The 17,158-nt window shown below is 36.5% G+C and overlaps 1 protein-coding gene across 1 annotated transcript in view; it reads right to left on the reverse strand.

Annotated features, from left to right (window-relative positions):
* Nucleotides 1-17,158, reverse strand: part of LOC123249930 (phospholipid-transporting ATPase ABCA3-like) — a 306,282-nt gene that overhangs the window by 74,166 nt on the left and 214,958 nt on the right. The window contains exons 19-21 of the mRNA XM_044679017.1: nt 13,964-14,225; nt 13,608-13,812; nt 574-793 (exon numbers count right to left, since the gene is read on the reverse strand). Of these exons, the coding sequence (XP_044534952.1) occupies nt 574-793; nt 13,608-13,812; nt 13,964-14,225 (687 nt within the window). The remainder of the gene's footprint in view (nt 1-573; nt 794-13,607; nt 13,813-13,963; nt 14,226-17,158) is intronic.

The following is a 17,158-nucleotide window of genomic DNA, read 5'->3' on the forward strand; positions in this document are numbered from 1 at the left end:
GGCTGGCATTAATTTGTCTGGCCTGACTATGTAGGTGGCTTGACCCGCAGGCCCTGGCTTACAAAATGATCCAGGGTCAATGCAGAATCTAGAACCTAATGTAGCAGAAGTAAGTTGACTGGAAAATTTGGGAAGTTAGGCTGGTAATATTACCTTATTTCTCTCTTTCTCTTTACTAATAAACATTTATAAATTTAGTATGAAGTCTCCAAGATTAATTTTTATTCATTAACAATTTAACAAGGGGGTGTCACAGATTCGTGATTTAGGAATATCATTTTGACAGCTGAATAGAGGATGATCTAGACTAGAGAGAGGCAGAGATCCCAAATAGCAAACTGAAACATAGAATCTGGTTTTCCTAACCTACTACAGGTTGGTTAATATGAATGGGACATTTTTGATTAGGGGATTCCTACTAGTATGGGCTTTCACAGATTTGTGGGTCCTTGTTCTATGGAGATAATGGCTTCTATTCTATTCCTAACCCTAAGTCTGATTCTTTTTACTTTTTGAATTACTGCCTCCTGAGAAAGGGCAAAGTTTAAAGGAAGTAGGTTTTGATAATCTTACCTTCGTTTTTTATCATACTTAAAAGGGATATGCTGATCAATACAGAAAATACATTGAATAGGAAAAGGTACAATTCTGCAGATGCAGGTCGTGAGAAGAAGAAGCTCATCAAGTAAATGAAGGGTGTGGCAGACCATCCATGTAATGCAAATATCAGGAAGCCATACAAAAGGTGCAAGTCTTCGAAAAATATTTCCAAAGCAAAGGCTTGTAACAATGCCTAAAACACAGAGACAAAGTAAAAATGTTGAGCTGAAGGAAAGAACATGGTAGACAAAAAAATTTAACTCAGAATACCAATGAAATAAACTACCAGTTCCACCTTTGAGAAAAGAGTAATCAATATATCTATTTGTTGTGGAAGCATATTAAAAACTTTCTTTTTTAGTTCCCAATAAATATCTTCTTCTAAAGACCTTTACAGATTCTTGGAAAACATTCCTTTGAAAAATAGATAACATTATTTTTCTTAGGGGACAGGTGGAGAAAGGTTTTATGGCGAGATTCTTTTTTGTTTCTTCATTCATTCTTGCTGACTTTGGATTTTGTGTCAGCTCTAGGCTCTGTGAACTTGAGTCATGTGGGATGAAAATGCCAGTGAAAATGTCTAGACTTGGGAGATGGAGTATTTGTGAGAAGAACAGCAGCACACAGCAAAGGAAGCCAGTGCCACTAGATGATAAAATATGTGGAAGAGAGTAAGATTTAAGGAGACAACAAAGGTAAGAGGATAGGAAGGGACTTTAGGTTATAAAGTGTAATGACCAAGTCTCAGAGATCATCTAATCAAGTTTTCATTATATATATAGATAAGAAATCTAAGATCCAGAGAGGTTTGTTCAATATTACAAAAGAATTAAGTGCCAGAGATAACATTATAAGTTTTCTAACTCCAAATCCAGTGCTTTTCCCATTATACTACTCTAGCACCTATGAATTTTCAAGTTCCATTCTTAGCTCTACCACCAACTAGCCCCTGGGAGACAGTGTACCATTAATTAAAATATGGAGAGCAATGAAGCTGTTCAATTAGCATGTTGCCTAGGTAAGATCTAGTACAAAGCAAGCTACATAGAATATGAAATAATTAAAGGAGAGAAAACACAGGGATTAGGAGGCATTAGGGAAGGTCCTAAACAAGGTGGAATTTTATTTGGCACTTAAAGAAATCCAGGGAGGTCAGCAGATGGGGGAACAAGGGAGAGCATTCTAGCCCTGGAAGATAGCCAGTGACACTAAATCAAAAAGTATGTTCTGAGGAGTAAGATGTAAGAAAACTGGAAAAGGTAGGAGGGGGACAGGTTATGAAGGGCTCCATTGGATTTTACTGAGACGGGAAGTACCATGATCAAAACTGCATTTTGGGAAAAATTACTTTAGTACTTGAATGGAGGATGGATTGTATGAGGTGAGGCTTCAGGAAGGCAGACCCACGAGAGTCTTCTGCATTATTAATGTATGAGGTGATAAGGGCCTGCACTAGAAGGATGGCGGTTACAGGAGAGACAGAGGTATATATATTTGAGAGATGTTGCAAAGGTGAAATCCTTAGACTTTGACAACAACTTGATATGTGGGGGTGAGAGTGTGAGGAATCCAGCATGAATCCTAGGTTGGAAGCTGGGAACTGGGAGGATGGTGTTATCTCCACAACATTAGGAAAGGAGGAGGGTGGGAGGGCTTAGAAGGAAAGACAATGGGATTCTATTACATACAAAACATGAGGCAGTGGCTCAGGCACAGAAGTTGCCACCCTCCTTTCAGATGCTGCCTCTTCCTTGAACTTTTCCCAATTCCTTCTAGACCCACATAGAGAGACTCAGATGAAGGGATGTCTGTGGGGAAAGTCCCCAAGTCACATACCACTGCAATGAACTCTTACCAGGCTGTGGCAATATTTGGACCATTGTGGACAGTCTGTGTTTACTTTGTGGCACCCAGCCTTCCGCGTAAGCCTAACCATAGAGGCCTCAAAGGGAAGATGGCAAGCTAACAAATTGCAGCAAAGTGACCACAAAGTATCATTTGGAAACTAAGAACCATGATCCAATTCTGATGTCCCTAGATATTAGGATAGTATTCAAATGACATATCCTTTCATTGTCTTTGAAATGACAAAGCCACACACTGACATACACACACTCAAACACACACACACACACACACACACATAATGGGAAGGCCTATCTACCAGGCAAGCCATCATAAGAAGTCCCCAGAAGGCTCTAGCTTCTTTAAGAAAGCCTTCCAATGAACTTAGAGATTAATCAATTAATTAATCAATAAACTAATAAGCACTTCACTAAGTACTTCTTACTAAGGGTCTGGCATGCTACTAAGCTCTGAAGTTCAAATAAAAGATCCCTCTCAAAGGGCTTACATTCCATCAGGGGAGACAACATGCACATATAGGATAATATGATGATAGTTAACAATTACATTGTATTTTAAGGTAACAAATCTCTTATAATAGGTTGATCATCTTATCCTCAAAACAATCCTATGAAGCAGGTGCTCATATCACTCCCATTTTAGAGATGAGGAAACAGGACAATCAGAAGATCATAGACTCATATGGAATCTGAGAGGCTATGGAGCCCAATCCTCTCATTTTACATATAAGAAAATGAGATTAAGAAAGGTTTTAACATTTGCCCAGGGTCATATATCTAATGTTTGAGGCAGGACTCAACCTCAGAGATCTCTGGCTCTAAGTCTAGGACTTTAGATATCATGTATATAAGATAAATACAAGGAAGTTAACTATAGGGTAGTTAGATATTGAGGCAGGGATATATTGATAAATGTTTTAACAACCAGCTCTCTGGGGGAGAAAAAAGACACAAATTTAATCTTCATTTAAACATTTTCTCCATCACTTTCTTAATTCTAGATAATCAACAAAACAATAAATCATGACTATTTGAATAGCTATTGCCAATTTCTGAGGTACAATTAAAAATTTAACAATTAGTTTGAGTTGGCTCTAGCACAGTCCTGGAGGAAAAGAGCCAGCAATTGGAGGGATCAGGAAAGTCTTCCTATTAGAAGGTGGTGTTTGAGCTGCATCTTAAATGAAGAAGAGATGGAGTTAAGGAAGGGGGACATTCTATGCATGCCAGGGCAAAAGCACAGAGATGAGAGATAGAGTGCCTTGTGTATGGAATAGAAAGAAGGACAGCTTGGCTAACCAGTGGTATGGGCAGGGGTGTAAAATATAGTGAGACTGGAAAAATAGAATGGGGCCAGGTTGTAAAGGGCTTTAGGAGTCAGAGGAAAACCTAGAAGCAATGGTTAGAGCCACTGGAGTTTGAGTAGGAGACTGCATGTTAGGAAATGTATTATTAACTGTACATTACTAACTGCATGTAGTAGGCTGGATCTGCATGGTAGAAAAGTCACTTTAGCTTCCATATGGGAGATGAGTAGGAATGGAGAATGGTTTGAGTTAAGGAGACAAATTAAGAGGCCTGATAATTTAGGAAGGAAGTGATAAGGGACCAAATTAAGGTGTTAGTACAGAGAGTTAAATGTGAGAAATGCTAAAGAGGAAGAAGAGCAAGATTAGGCAACTGACTAGATATACAGAATGAGGGAGGATAAGTCAAAGATAATTCTGAGGTTAAAGATCTGGGGGACTAAAAGTAGGATAGTCTTTTTTAAAATAAGTTTTTATTGATACTTTGTTCTTATATCACAATAGTATTCCTTCTGTCCCTCTCTCTTCCCCTGACCATTCTCCTCCTAGAAAGTCAACCAATATGACAAATAGTATGATAGTATTTTTTGAGAGGAAAAAGAGGGAAAAAATAAGCATAACTGATCAATACAATGAAAAATATGAAAATGTTTGTAGTGTGTAACTAATACCTATTGACCTCTCACCTCCTCTAAGAGTTAGGCTTGGAGTCTTCTCGTATCTCTTTGTGAAGTCCCATTATAATTTTGTTACATTTACTTTTGATTTTGGGGTAAGTCGTTCTTTCCATTTTAATTACTGTAGTTTGTGTATGCTGTTTTCTTGGCTCTGCTTACTTCAATCTGCATCGGTTCATATAGATCTTTCCATGCTACTATGTATTCATCACACACACACATTTCTTATACTATAATAATATTCTATTCCATTCAAATATCACAATTTGTTTAGCCATTCTCCAGTTTATGGGTATTTACTTTGTTTCCAATCTTTAGATATCAAAAAATGCTGCTATAAATATTTTGGAGGATATAGGGAATTTTTTCCTTACCAAAATGGAATTTCTGAATCAAAAGGTATTTTAGTAACTTTATTAGTATACCTATCCATCATTCACAATCCTTCTAACATTGCTTGTTGACATTTTCTATACTCTTTGCAAATTTGAAGAATATGAGTAAAACCTCCAAATTGTTTTGATTTGTATTTTTCTTATTATTAGTGATTTGGATTTTAAATGTGATGTGATTTTAAATCTTCTTTTGAGAACTATTTATGTCCATTGACCATTTGTCTATTAGAGAATGTGTGTGTGTGTATCCATATAATGATTTAGATAACAAACCCTTATCAGAGAAATTTGATACAAAGATTTCTCCTCATTTGACTACTTCCCTACACATCCTAGAGGCATTAATGTTGTCTGTGCAGAAGCTTTTCAGTTTAAAGTTCTCTCACTTGTTGTAAACACAGTATTGTGTTCCTACAGTTGGTTTTATCTTTTTATCAAATGTCTCTCTTCCCCCTGGTTCTTTTTCCTTTATTCTTGTTTGGTATTTCCTCCTTTCTCTCCTTCCCTCTTCAGCTAGTTCTTTTCCTTAGTTTTTAAATTTCATGTTTGAGCCTCTATCAGAAAAAAAGGATTCTGTCACTCTTCATTATCTACCTTCTCCTATTTATTCTAGACTCTCATTCTCTTATCTTTGACTCCCATAATTACCTTTCTCTCTTTTCTCTGATTTCATTTTAATCTGCATTAAATCTGAAACTTCCAAGGTAAACAACCTGTAGTCTCCCCTTTTGGTACTTCCTGTCACTGCCACATAGGGCTCATCCCATGAATTCCCATTTTTCATTGTTCACAGAACAATGACAATTAACAACAATAATATTAGCAGAGAACATACATATCTCTATAACAACCCTTTATGGTCAGTTCTATTTTTATCCCTATTTTACAGATAAGGAAACTGAGGAAAACAAATAAGTGAATTGCCTATAATAACATGGCTAGTGTCTGAGGCCAAATTTGATCTCAGATCTTCTTGATTCTAAGTCCATCACTCTATCCATTGCACCATTTAGCACAATTCCATTGTAGGGACCCTCTTCCTTTAGTTTTTGCATCCCACTACTAATATATACCTTTTCATGTTGACCTTTTTTTCTTCATTTGCCTAGAAATTTCCCATGTCTATGCTGTTCTACTCTTCAAGCACCAGATGCCCAAGACCTCACCTAGTGGAAGGTCCTCATCAACCATCTCTTCACTCATAGAAACATTCATCAATGGAATGCCTTCCTACCTCCAAAATAAGGTCACCTTGCTTTCTTCCCTCTTTTCAGTCTTTCCCCTCTCTTCTTCATCCATTCCCCTGTAGATTTTTCTCTAAGACCACAGAAGTGGACTTCCCCATATTGTTAACCCTTGATTTGACCCAAGGCATCATTTGCTCTTCTCCATTCCCCTATTCCTTTTGATATCTTTTACTTACTTTCCTAGGTTACAGTGTGGTCCCACAAAAGAAGCATTTACCTGTAGACAGGGTGTTGCCAAGTTCTGTCCATAATGCTGCAATTCATCTGACTCTTTGCTATTACATCAACCAGATTTTCACCCCTACTCCTTGTATACATTTAGAAAAAAATCTCTTATCTATTGTTACTCTATTGCTATTACAGTCCTTATCTGGTACCTTTATTCACCGCTCTTGAATTTCTGCTATTTGGGGTGTTCATGGAACAAAGAATTCTCTTCAGTTCTGGTTTTATTTTTAAAGTTTTATTAAAATGTATTGTTTTATACATCACCATAGTATCACATGTATCCCTCCACTTTTCCCTCTGAGTCATCTTACATGAAATATAGTATTTCTAGAGAAGAAAAAAAAGTCAGCATAATTGATCAATAAACTGAAAAAGTTCAAAAACATTTGTAGTAGATAAGATGTGTAGACCTTTAACTCAAAAGGGTAAGTTAGTAGTATCTTCTCTATCTCTTCATTTGATGTATTTTTCCCCTAAAATATTTCAAACTCTTCTATATTATTGAATATTCATCTTTTGCACTGATTTATTAACTGAAATTTATGGGATAGGTCACTTTGACTACATACTGAGCTCCATTGCTCTTCAGAACACATTATTCCATTCTCTCTTCTTTTATCTAGTGGGTACTCAAGTCTTGCATTATTGCTGAGAGTCACTTTCCTTTATATTTGAAGTTTTTCTCCTGATAGCTTGCAGAACTTGTTTCTGAACTGGGTTGTTAAATTTAACCACTATATATCTTGGAGTTTTTAGGTGTGGGCTTTCTTTCTGGAGGTGACCATTTGTGAATTCTTTCTATTTTATTTTTGTTTTCTATGTTTAGAAGTTTTAGGTAGTTCTCTTCTATTGTTTCCTTCATTACGTTATTAAGGTTTTTTGTCCTGGAGTGTTCTTTTGGGAGACTTTATGATCTTTAGATTTTCTCTGTGCATGCTATCTTTGACTTTAGTATATTTTGCTTGCATGGTAAGCATGTTTTTGTGGTAAGTACATACCACAACAAATTATTGTGGTATGTATATACCTAAACTATTATTTCTTTCGTGAGGCTTGCCATTGCAGATTCAAGTTTTTCTATTCTGATCATTATTTTTATTGTGTAGGTCACAAATCCTACACTCAAAATTCTCATTTCTTTTTAAAAACACTCAGGGGCACTTTTTGTGTTTCCATGTTCTCCTCAAATTCCATAAGGTCCTCCGACTCATCACATATTGGATTGTTTTTCATTATTTTCCAGTTTTATTCATAGATATTTGAACGAGATCTGGAGGCCATATTTCTTTCTGTTGATACTTTTTTTCTCATTGATTTGTCTGTTTTGTTCAGGGTCTTTACTTTTCTTCCTTGAAAAAAAATTTTAGTCCTCTCTGTACCCCCACATACACTTATTATTTTCCTTATCACTTCCTTCCTGAATCCCTCCCCTCTGTGGTTTCCTTGGGGAAGGGATCTCAAACTTCTCAGCTTCTTCCTATTATACTTCATGGTTCACTGCCTAGTTCTCTGCCCCAAGTGACTTTTGGGTGGCCAGGACTGTATTCTCAGCACTTTAGGGTTTATATAGTGCTGCACAGTTCCCCACATATATCATGTCCTGTCCTGGTGACCTGCCCTTCTCTCTATCTGTGTTCCACATTCTCTGATCTGGTGCTTCTGGGATGAAACCCTTAGAAAACTTGCTCCTGAAATAACTGAGTTGTCTGGCAAGACCTGAGCAAATTTCTACTGCCTAGAGATGGACTCTCTACAATCCTGGAAAAGAGGAGAGAATACTGTGCAAAGCTGGGTTTTGATGTAAGCCTCTATCATGTCCTTATTCTGCTACTATATATCCTTATTTCTAATAATGTAGGAGATGGGAGAGTGGACTGAGTGACCTCAGGGTCAGTCAGTGAGCAACAGTTCTTATTTTTTTAAACTTCCTTATGGGTGCCCAAACTGTGGATACAGTCAAAGTTACTTTAGTAATACAGTTTCTGCTTTGGAAAAGTTTGAGAGGTTGTGGGGATCAGAAACAAAAAAATCTTAGGAGTGGTTATAGCAAATCAAAGCTGTTATTGATCAGCGAAAGCTGTTATAGATAAGCTAAATCTGTCAGGGGTGAAACTATTTTGTAAGTAGTGGATGGGAGCCTGGAAGCAGTTGGATACAACCCTTATTTATTTTGTTCTTTGGAATAGGTAGGGAGAGGAAATAGGAGGTAGAAACTAGGAGTTAGGAATAGGATAGGAAATCTCTTAACCTTATACTAAAATCTCTAAATAAATCCCCCCAAAACTAACTGCTTTCTTTGCAGCTTCTTCTTGCCCACAGAGTAGGCCTCCTTAAACTATTCTCACTAAATTAAGATTTAATTCTATCTTACTAGACTATGCTAAATGATGAACCTTAAATTTATAATGAACTCCTTAAATTAATTCTTATATTAACTGTGAATTGAAATCAGCTTGTCACACACAGACACAGACAGTTCTGCAGCTCCCTTCAAAGTGCTATGGAGAAGAGGCCTCAGAGTCAGACCTATCTCTCTCAGAGTACTGAGAAGGATAACCCCTCAGTAACTAGACTCTTAACTAAAAGTATTAAGTCTTTTCTTCTTCAACCTCCTTAAATTTGTTCTTCTCAAACTCCAACTGCCACCAGCCAAACTATCAGAATCTCTTGGCAGAGAGACTCAGACACAGACCCGCCTTCCAAGTCATAAAGACTGGATAGAGCACCTCCCCACCTTCAGGAGAAAAGCTCTCAGTGAAACACACTCTTCCTCAGCTTTATATGTGTTAATTAAACTTCTCAAAAGGTAACTGTCTTAAATAACTAACAGATCTTCTTGTCTAAGAGAATGATCCAGTGACCGGGCCCAGAACTCACAGAATTCTCTCTTTTATGATAGGTCTCTTGAAGAGCCAGCAGCAAGATTTGTCTGCTCTTTTTCTTAAAGGAGACAGTGTGTTATTAATAAAACTTCTGCTCTTAATGAGACAGATTGAACATTTAATGAATTCTTTTTCACAGGAGGATTGTGTCATGAAAAGAAATAGGGTAGTTTAAAAGATAGGTAAGTTGTTGGAATATTTGTATGAATAAATCCTGAAGGTGAGAGGTAAATTGAGAAAGAAGTCCTTTCCCATTGCCCAGGCAATAAGTCTTATATTCTAAAAACTGAAAACCTAATTCAGTGTTGTTGTGAGGAAGATTATTTATTATTAGTTATATATAGTTTCTATGGACATGGCAGGAAGGGCTGGAGAATTCCAAGAAGGAATGAAGAAGCAGGAAGTGGGGCTTGGACTCGGGGGGGGGGGGGGGGGAAGAGACTCCATAGTGCTTGGGGACATAACTGTTGCTAACCCTGGGAGAACTCAGAGTTAGGGAAAAACTGCATCTAGATTCCCTGGGATCCTGAGAGGTGGAGGCTTTCAGCAGTGGACAACAGACCTGCAGAGCAGCACCAAGTGGGGAAGTGGTTTGTGATCTGGTGGACAGCGTTGCAAACTCACTCTCCCTACCTGGGTACCTTGGCTCACCTGTCCTGGTGGAGTTGGCTCCTGGCATCCTGAGACCATCCTTGGATTTACCGTGAGATCCCAATTGAAAGCCATCCTCAGGCCTTTTAGCTGAGCTGACAATAGCTGGCTGGAACCAGGTTTGGAGGAGCTTTTCCCCTGTGACTTCAATACTACTTCCTTTGGGCCCTGCCTGGCTTAGGTCAATAGAATAGTATAGTTAAGTCCCTCCCTTGACCTTGTAGTTTGTCCTTAGTTGTTGTTAAAAGTACCTAATACCCATCCTTGTTTATTTGTTTATTCAATTAAAACTGTTACAACTTTTACCTGTTGCCTGCTGGTTACATAGGCTCTAGCCTAGGTGAGCTAAGTGACTGTTGGCCAAACTGCCATTCTTGGGACAGTTAACAGCTTGGCAGTAAACCCTGGTCTCCCTATCCTGTTTGGTCCAGACCATCAGACATTCCTGTCTCTCCTTCAACCCAGTGTGAACCCACAAAACCATTTAGATTATTAATAATCCTCCATTACAGTGTGAATTCATTTTGCTTTTCAATTCTCCCTTTTACATTAAGCACTCATAGATCCAGGCTCAGACATCAGATGCTCACCTCTTCTTGCATTATTTTTGCCCTTCTCTAGGATTGGAAAATCAAAAATAATTCAGCAGATACAATTAAGATATTCAAAACTAAATTGAGTCTAACAAGAGTGCTCTTTAAAGCTTCCTCATTTCTGGAATATAATGCATTGGGGCACTGGAACAGCATGAGTTTTTAAACTAAACTAATAGGAACTCTCCAAAAGACTACCTTTCCTCACCACACAATATGACGACAAGGAAAAAAATTCAAAATCCAATACCATGAGTAGCACAACTGCATTACTATCCCCAACTTCTACTGATATCTCTCTTGTGTGCTCAAACTCTACTGACTTTCACCCAAAACATTCTTTCTCATTGCTACATTCGTTCATATCCAATAAAAGTCAGTTTTCACATATTTCTATCCAATATAAACCAGCCTCCTTCCTGGTACCTGTAAATAGCCTGGTAGAAATGCCAATACAATCAATATTCCCTACAGCAGAAGAAATATTCTAGGGAAACTTGGTCCTACACAAAGACCCATTAATACCCCTTCACACATATATACACACAACAATAAAGTTATAAAGGAAAGAAATCAAAGACCAACACTGTAGAAACCCTTTATTGGCCCACCACTTTACTGTAGCCCATCTGCTACTTATTAATAGACCATGTGATGATAGCCCAACTTTTGCATCTAACAGCCAAAAAACATTTATTAAGCACCTGCTAAGTGTCAGATACTGTGCTATGAAAGGAAAAGACATACTCTGCCCTAAAGGAGTTCACAATCTAATGTAGGAAGACAACAAATAAAAAGAAGCTGAAAAGGTGAGGATATACCCAGTAGAGGGGCATGATGAAATCTAGATCTTTTGGAATCTGATTACAGATCAAAGCATCCTTCACTTTATTTCCTTCATAAGTTTTTTTTATTGTATGTGTGATATATGAAAAAATCATTTTCTGCCTCAGGGAGGAAGAAGAAGAGGGAGGGAGATAATTTCAACTGCAAATGTCAGAAAATAATTGTAAAAAACTTCTTACATGTAATTTAAAAAAAAGAGAAAGTTTAAAAAAGTAAAAAAAATTTTTAAATGCAGCTCATCTGTGAAATAGTTCAACCTATGTATACCCTTTAACACCCTAAAGAGATTAAAGAAGAAAAAGGGCCTATATCAATGGTGGTAAACCTATGGTACAGGTGCCAAAGATGGCATGCAGAGCACTTTCTATGGGCAAGTGGCTGCCACGTCAGAGTATATTACTAGAAAAGTAGAGAGACTCAGTTCAAACTGCTCCCTTCCTCCTCTCCCCTGCTCCTGATGACGTTTTTTCACATCACCCATTGCTCTGTTCATCACCTTAATGGGAATGCTTTCTCCCTCCTGTGTGGGGTAAGATGGGCAGCAGGGAGCAACTGGCACTTACTGGGGGTGGGGGGCATGGCACATAGCCTTGGGGGGGGAGCAGGCACAGCATTCTGTCTCTAAATGGTTTGTCATCACTGGCTTATATGTACAAAAAGATTGATAGCAGTTGCTCCTGTGGTGGCAAATGACCAGAAATTGAGGGAATACCCATCAATTGAAGAGGGTCTGAACAAGTTGTAATACACGATTATGACGGAATATTATTGTACTATAAGAAATGATGAAAGGGATAGTTTCAGAAAAAAACCGGGAAGATTTATATGAATTGATGCAAAGTAAAGTAAGCAGAACCAGGAGAATACTGTACACAGTAACAGCAATATTATAATGAGTACCAACTATGAAAAATTTAGTTATTCAGATCAATACTTTGATCTGAATTATGGGGGACTTATGATGAAAAAATGATATCTACCTTCAGACAGAGAACTAATAGACTCTGAATACAGCCCAAAACATGTATTTATTTATTCCCCCCCCACACACACACTGGTTAATCTGGAAGTATTTTGCATGACTTCATTTATAAAATACATGATATCATAATGATGTATACAGTAATAATGAGAATGGTATTTCTCACCTTCTCAATGGGTTGGGGAGGAAATTAAGAGGGAGAATTTGGAACGTAAAATAAAAATTTTAAATTAAGTGCTACTTAGGCTCTACTTTTAATCTGAACTTTCCTGATCCTTCCTTTCCCCAAATAGTGCCTTCCTTCCTATACTACTTTGGATTTAATACTTAGTATTTATTTGAATTTACTCTTCTTATTTATTCTACATATGTTTCTATATGTAGAATATATTTTCCCTGTTAAAACAGAAGTTCCTTATGAGTAAAGATTGTCTGGTGCACAGTATGTGGTGCCTGGCCTAAGGCATTTTTTGGTTCACTGATAGATGAGAGAAGCTCGGCAATGAGGTGGGAATATATCAGGACTTCTATGCTAAACTGAGACTTCAAGGGAGTAATAAAGCAATCTAATGTATATTTTAAGAGTGACAAGATTAGCTAAGTTGGGGATAAGGGATGGGAACATAGACTCTTTAATTTTATCCTTATTCAAAAAGGGAAGATATGAAGTCTCTATATAAGTATATGCAAAATCAATATTTAAAGTTTAAATACAAAGTAGTTATATAAGGATAGTATGAGAGGAAAAGAAATAATGGGGGGGGATCAGCATAGTGGGATGGTGGAGAGGAGGAAGAACATGATGGATATCTTCTCTTCTGTGCAGCTTTACCTATATACCAATATATTGGAGGATGGAATATTTAAGACAAGGTGAAATAAAACTGTATTTTCTCTGAATAGACATCCCTGGCATAGCTAGGGGGACAGACCACGTGGCCTACCTAAAAGGACATTAGACCAGGGATGCCTAGGATAATAATAAAAGCTTATGACAGACCTTACTACAGTGGGGTAGAGCAGGTCACTTAGCATAACAACTAATAAAAATAATTCTACTTTAGGAGAAGCTCTAAAATTAGTATATATTGATGAGCCATACTTAGGTAGAATTATCTCTGTTTTTAGAGAAAAAAAGATTAAATTAACCTTTTTTTTTCCTAACAAAGGAACTGCTCTTAAGGGGGAGTTCCACATTGGATTTCCCAGTATCAGGAACTGAGGATTCAGTCCCTAGCTGCAGATGATTTCTGGCTTGGTCTGAGTTCAGAGTGGCAATGGCTAAAAAAGGAGTTCCTATGGTTCAGAAAAAGCATACTCAAATTAGAACTTACCATGAACAGTAAACAAATAATGAAGAAGATGATAAAATCCCATACTAATGCAGACAACCAGAAAATTAGGACATATACACCTTGAACAAATTGGATGTGCTTCACTTTAGTAACTCGTTCAATGACTGGCATTTGGGAAAAACTACTGGACAAAGCAGCCATGCCAAAAATGAGCGTAACAGCAAGTTCATGTCCTCGATCACTTCTGCAAGAGAGAGGACATAGACATTAGTACATGTGGGAAATAGAAAAGACTTCTACTGATGACACTTTCCAGTGACACAAATGAACAAAAAAAATTAAGGTGAGGAAAATATTTTAGCTGTGAAGACCACCCCTTCCAAAGTCTCACATACCTAAGAAATTCAAATGTATTATTTCTGGGTTTACGATGCTGAGGTTGAGGCTTGTTGGAGACTGCAAGAGAAGCTTTCGGGCCACAAAAGAACATAAATAGAATATTATCCACCACTGCCAGAGATAATGCAGGTGAATGGTATGCCGCATTGCTGAATAGAGCAGTGGCCACAATATGGGATCCAGTGGCATCAATGGAAAATGCAATTATACATCTTTTAGAAGTGTCTTTATAATTCATCAAGAACTCTTCTAGATTATCTAAGATAGAGAGGGATTCTGGGTAAGTCAGGTGATATTAACCATACAACTTCTGCTGGATATGGGTGGAGACAAAATAAATGAAAGCCATTATTATCTGTCTTCAAAAAGTTTATAACTCTAAGCCTTAAAGATGAAATATAAACATTATTGTTAGTAATATAGTAACTACATTTCTTCTAAATCTACATAGGGTTAAAATTGATATCAGAGAAAAATATGCTCATAGGTCTATTTTTTTATGTATTTAACATGAAAATAAACTAGAACTACAATCCAAACATACCAAAGTCAGCATTAATATTCATACTAGTTCCAAAATATAATGATGGCAGAGGACCAGATGGATCTTTTTCATTGCCCTTTAAAGATACATAGCTAGGGTTAGATTCTTCTAGGTATGTGACCCTGGGCAAGTCACTTAATCCCCATTGCCTAGCTGTTACAGCTCTTCTACCTTAGAACTATTATACATCATTGATTCTAAGACAAAAGAGTTGAAAAATTAAGATTTATACACCTATACTAGTGGTTATTGGTGTCTGTCCCCTGCTCTGGCCTCTGTCAGAATCATCATTTCATTTTTTTTAACCCTTACCTTCTGTTTCAGTATCAATAATATATATTGGTTCCAAGGCAGAAGAGTAGTAAGGGCTATTTGGGGCCAGATTTGATTTTTGTTCAGACCTATTATTTCATCAGTATGGCGAGTTCTTGGTGAGTATCTTCTAAAAAAGCTGTTTGGGGTTCCAAGAAATTTTAAGGCTCTTGCCCAAGGGAAAATTGTGTTGGAGGCAGAACTTGAACTCAGGTCTTCCTGCTCCAAAGCTATCTCTTTGTCCACCAAGCTGTTTCCTTTGTCATCTGATCTTCATTAAAATTTTTTGTACCTCCTTTTAAAAAAAAAAGCACCTCCCATTTCTAGGCCTGGCTTTCAATCCACTGAGCCACCTAGCTACCCCTCCTTATTTCTAATAGAATGAGAATGAAGGTTTGATTTTTAAATTAGAGAGACCTCACAGTTGAGCAATTTATGATTGCTATTTATTTACATATAGTCTCCTACTTAAAATGTTGACAATAGCTTAATAGATTTGCCCCTGAGAGAAGAGAGTGTAATGGATTCCTCAAGGAAAAAAAACCCCAAACACCATGAATTTACAAATGAATTCCATTAAACATTTTAATTTTATTTTTAAAAATATATTTACTAATAGAATTTAAGCATCCCATCCTAAATCTCCCCACATCACAGAAGGTATCATCCAAGACACCAATATGTTCATGGAAATTAAGTCTTTCGTGCTTTCCCTTTCAGTTCACTCTTTGGAGGTAATATTCACAATTTATTCTTCCAGGTATTTCTGTAGCTGTGTATAAATGTTCTCTCCATTCTCTTCATTTCACTTTTCATTATCCCATGTAATTTTTTTGAAGTTTTTCAATTAGCCTGCACATCACTCCTTATGGTTAAAGTAGTATTCCATCATCACCATCATATGCCACAATTTATTTAGCCATCCACCAAATGATGGGCATCTGTTCAATTTCTAATTCTTTGCCAACACAAAGAGAGCTGCTATAAATATTATGGGAAATATGAGTTCTTTTTCCTTTTTCCCTGATCACCTTAAGAAACATACATAGTCTTATAACTCCCTGAGTGTAATCCCAAATTGCTCTTCAAAATTTTTGGATCAGTTCACATCTTCACAGTGTTTTATTATCCCCCTTTTAACACATTTCCCCTCCGAAATTTTTTATTTAGCTCTTTTGTCATTTTAGTCAGTCTGATTGGTGTGAGATGATATCTCAGAACTGTTTTGGTTTGCATTTCTCTAATCAGTAGTGCCTTAGAGCATTTTTTCATATCTATACATGGCTTTGATTTCTTCATCCAAAATTTGTTCATATCTTTTGCTGACATATCAACTGGGAGATGGTTCTTATTCCTAAAAATTTGACAGTGTTCTCTATACATTTTAGATATAAGACCTCTATCTGAGAGTCTGTCTGTAAAATTCACCTCTTCCCCCAATTTCCTGCTTTCTTTCTAATCTTGGCAACATTTTGGTTTTTTTGAAAAAATCTTTTCAATTTAAAATGATGCATTTTACATTTTTCAGTGCTCTCTATCTCATTGATTTGCAAATTCCTCTTTGATTATCCATAAAGTTAATTTTTAGGATTTCTAATTTAGTGTTTAGTTGGGAATGTTTAATTTGTTCTTTTTCTAGTTTTTAAATTGTATTTCCAATTCATTGATCTTTTCTTTCTCTATTTTATTAATATAAGTATTTAGATACATACATTTTCCTGTAATTATTCTTTTGCTGTATCCACATGTTTGGGTATGTTGTATAATTATTATCATCCTTATTAGTGAAATTATTGTTTCCATGATTTGTTCTTTAACCCACTCATTCTTTAAGATTAAGTTATTTAGTTTCCAGTTAGTTTTTATTTTTTGTTTCTGTGGTCCCATCTTATAATTTTTATTGCATTATGTTCTGCTTTTCTATATTTATGATGCTTTTGTGTACTAATATATGGTTAGTTCTTGTGAAGGTGCCATGTACTGCTGAGAAGTTATGCTCTTTTCTGTTCCTATTTAATTCTCTCCAGATATCAATCATATTTAAGTTATTTAGGATTCTATTTATCTCCCTAACTTCATTCTTATTTTTGGTTAAATTTGTCTCGTTTTGAGAGGGGAAAATTAGTACCCTACTATTACTTGTTTGTTATCTATTTTCATCTGTAACTCATTTAGTTTTTACTTAAAATTTGGATGCCATAACATTGTGTATAGAGGTTTAATATTCATAATGCTTCTTTATCTATGACATCTTTTAATGTGATATAATTTTAAGAACTTTCAAGAGAAGCTATTAATAAGTACTGCCATGTTTCTTTTTTATGTATGTAGCTAC

The sequence above is a fragment of the Gracilinanus agilis genome, chromosome 1 (genome assembly GCF_016433145.1).
Source record: "Gracilinanus agilis isolate LMUSP501 chromosome 1, AgileGrace, whole genome shotgun sequence".
NCBI lineage: Eukaryota > Metazoa > Chordata > Mammalia > Didelphimorphia > Didelphidae > Gracilinanus > Gracilinanus agilis.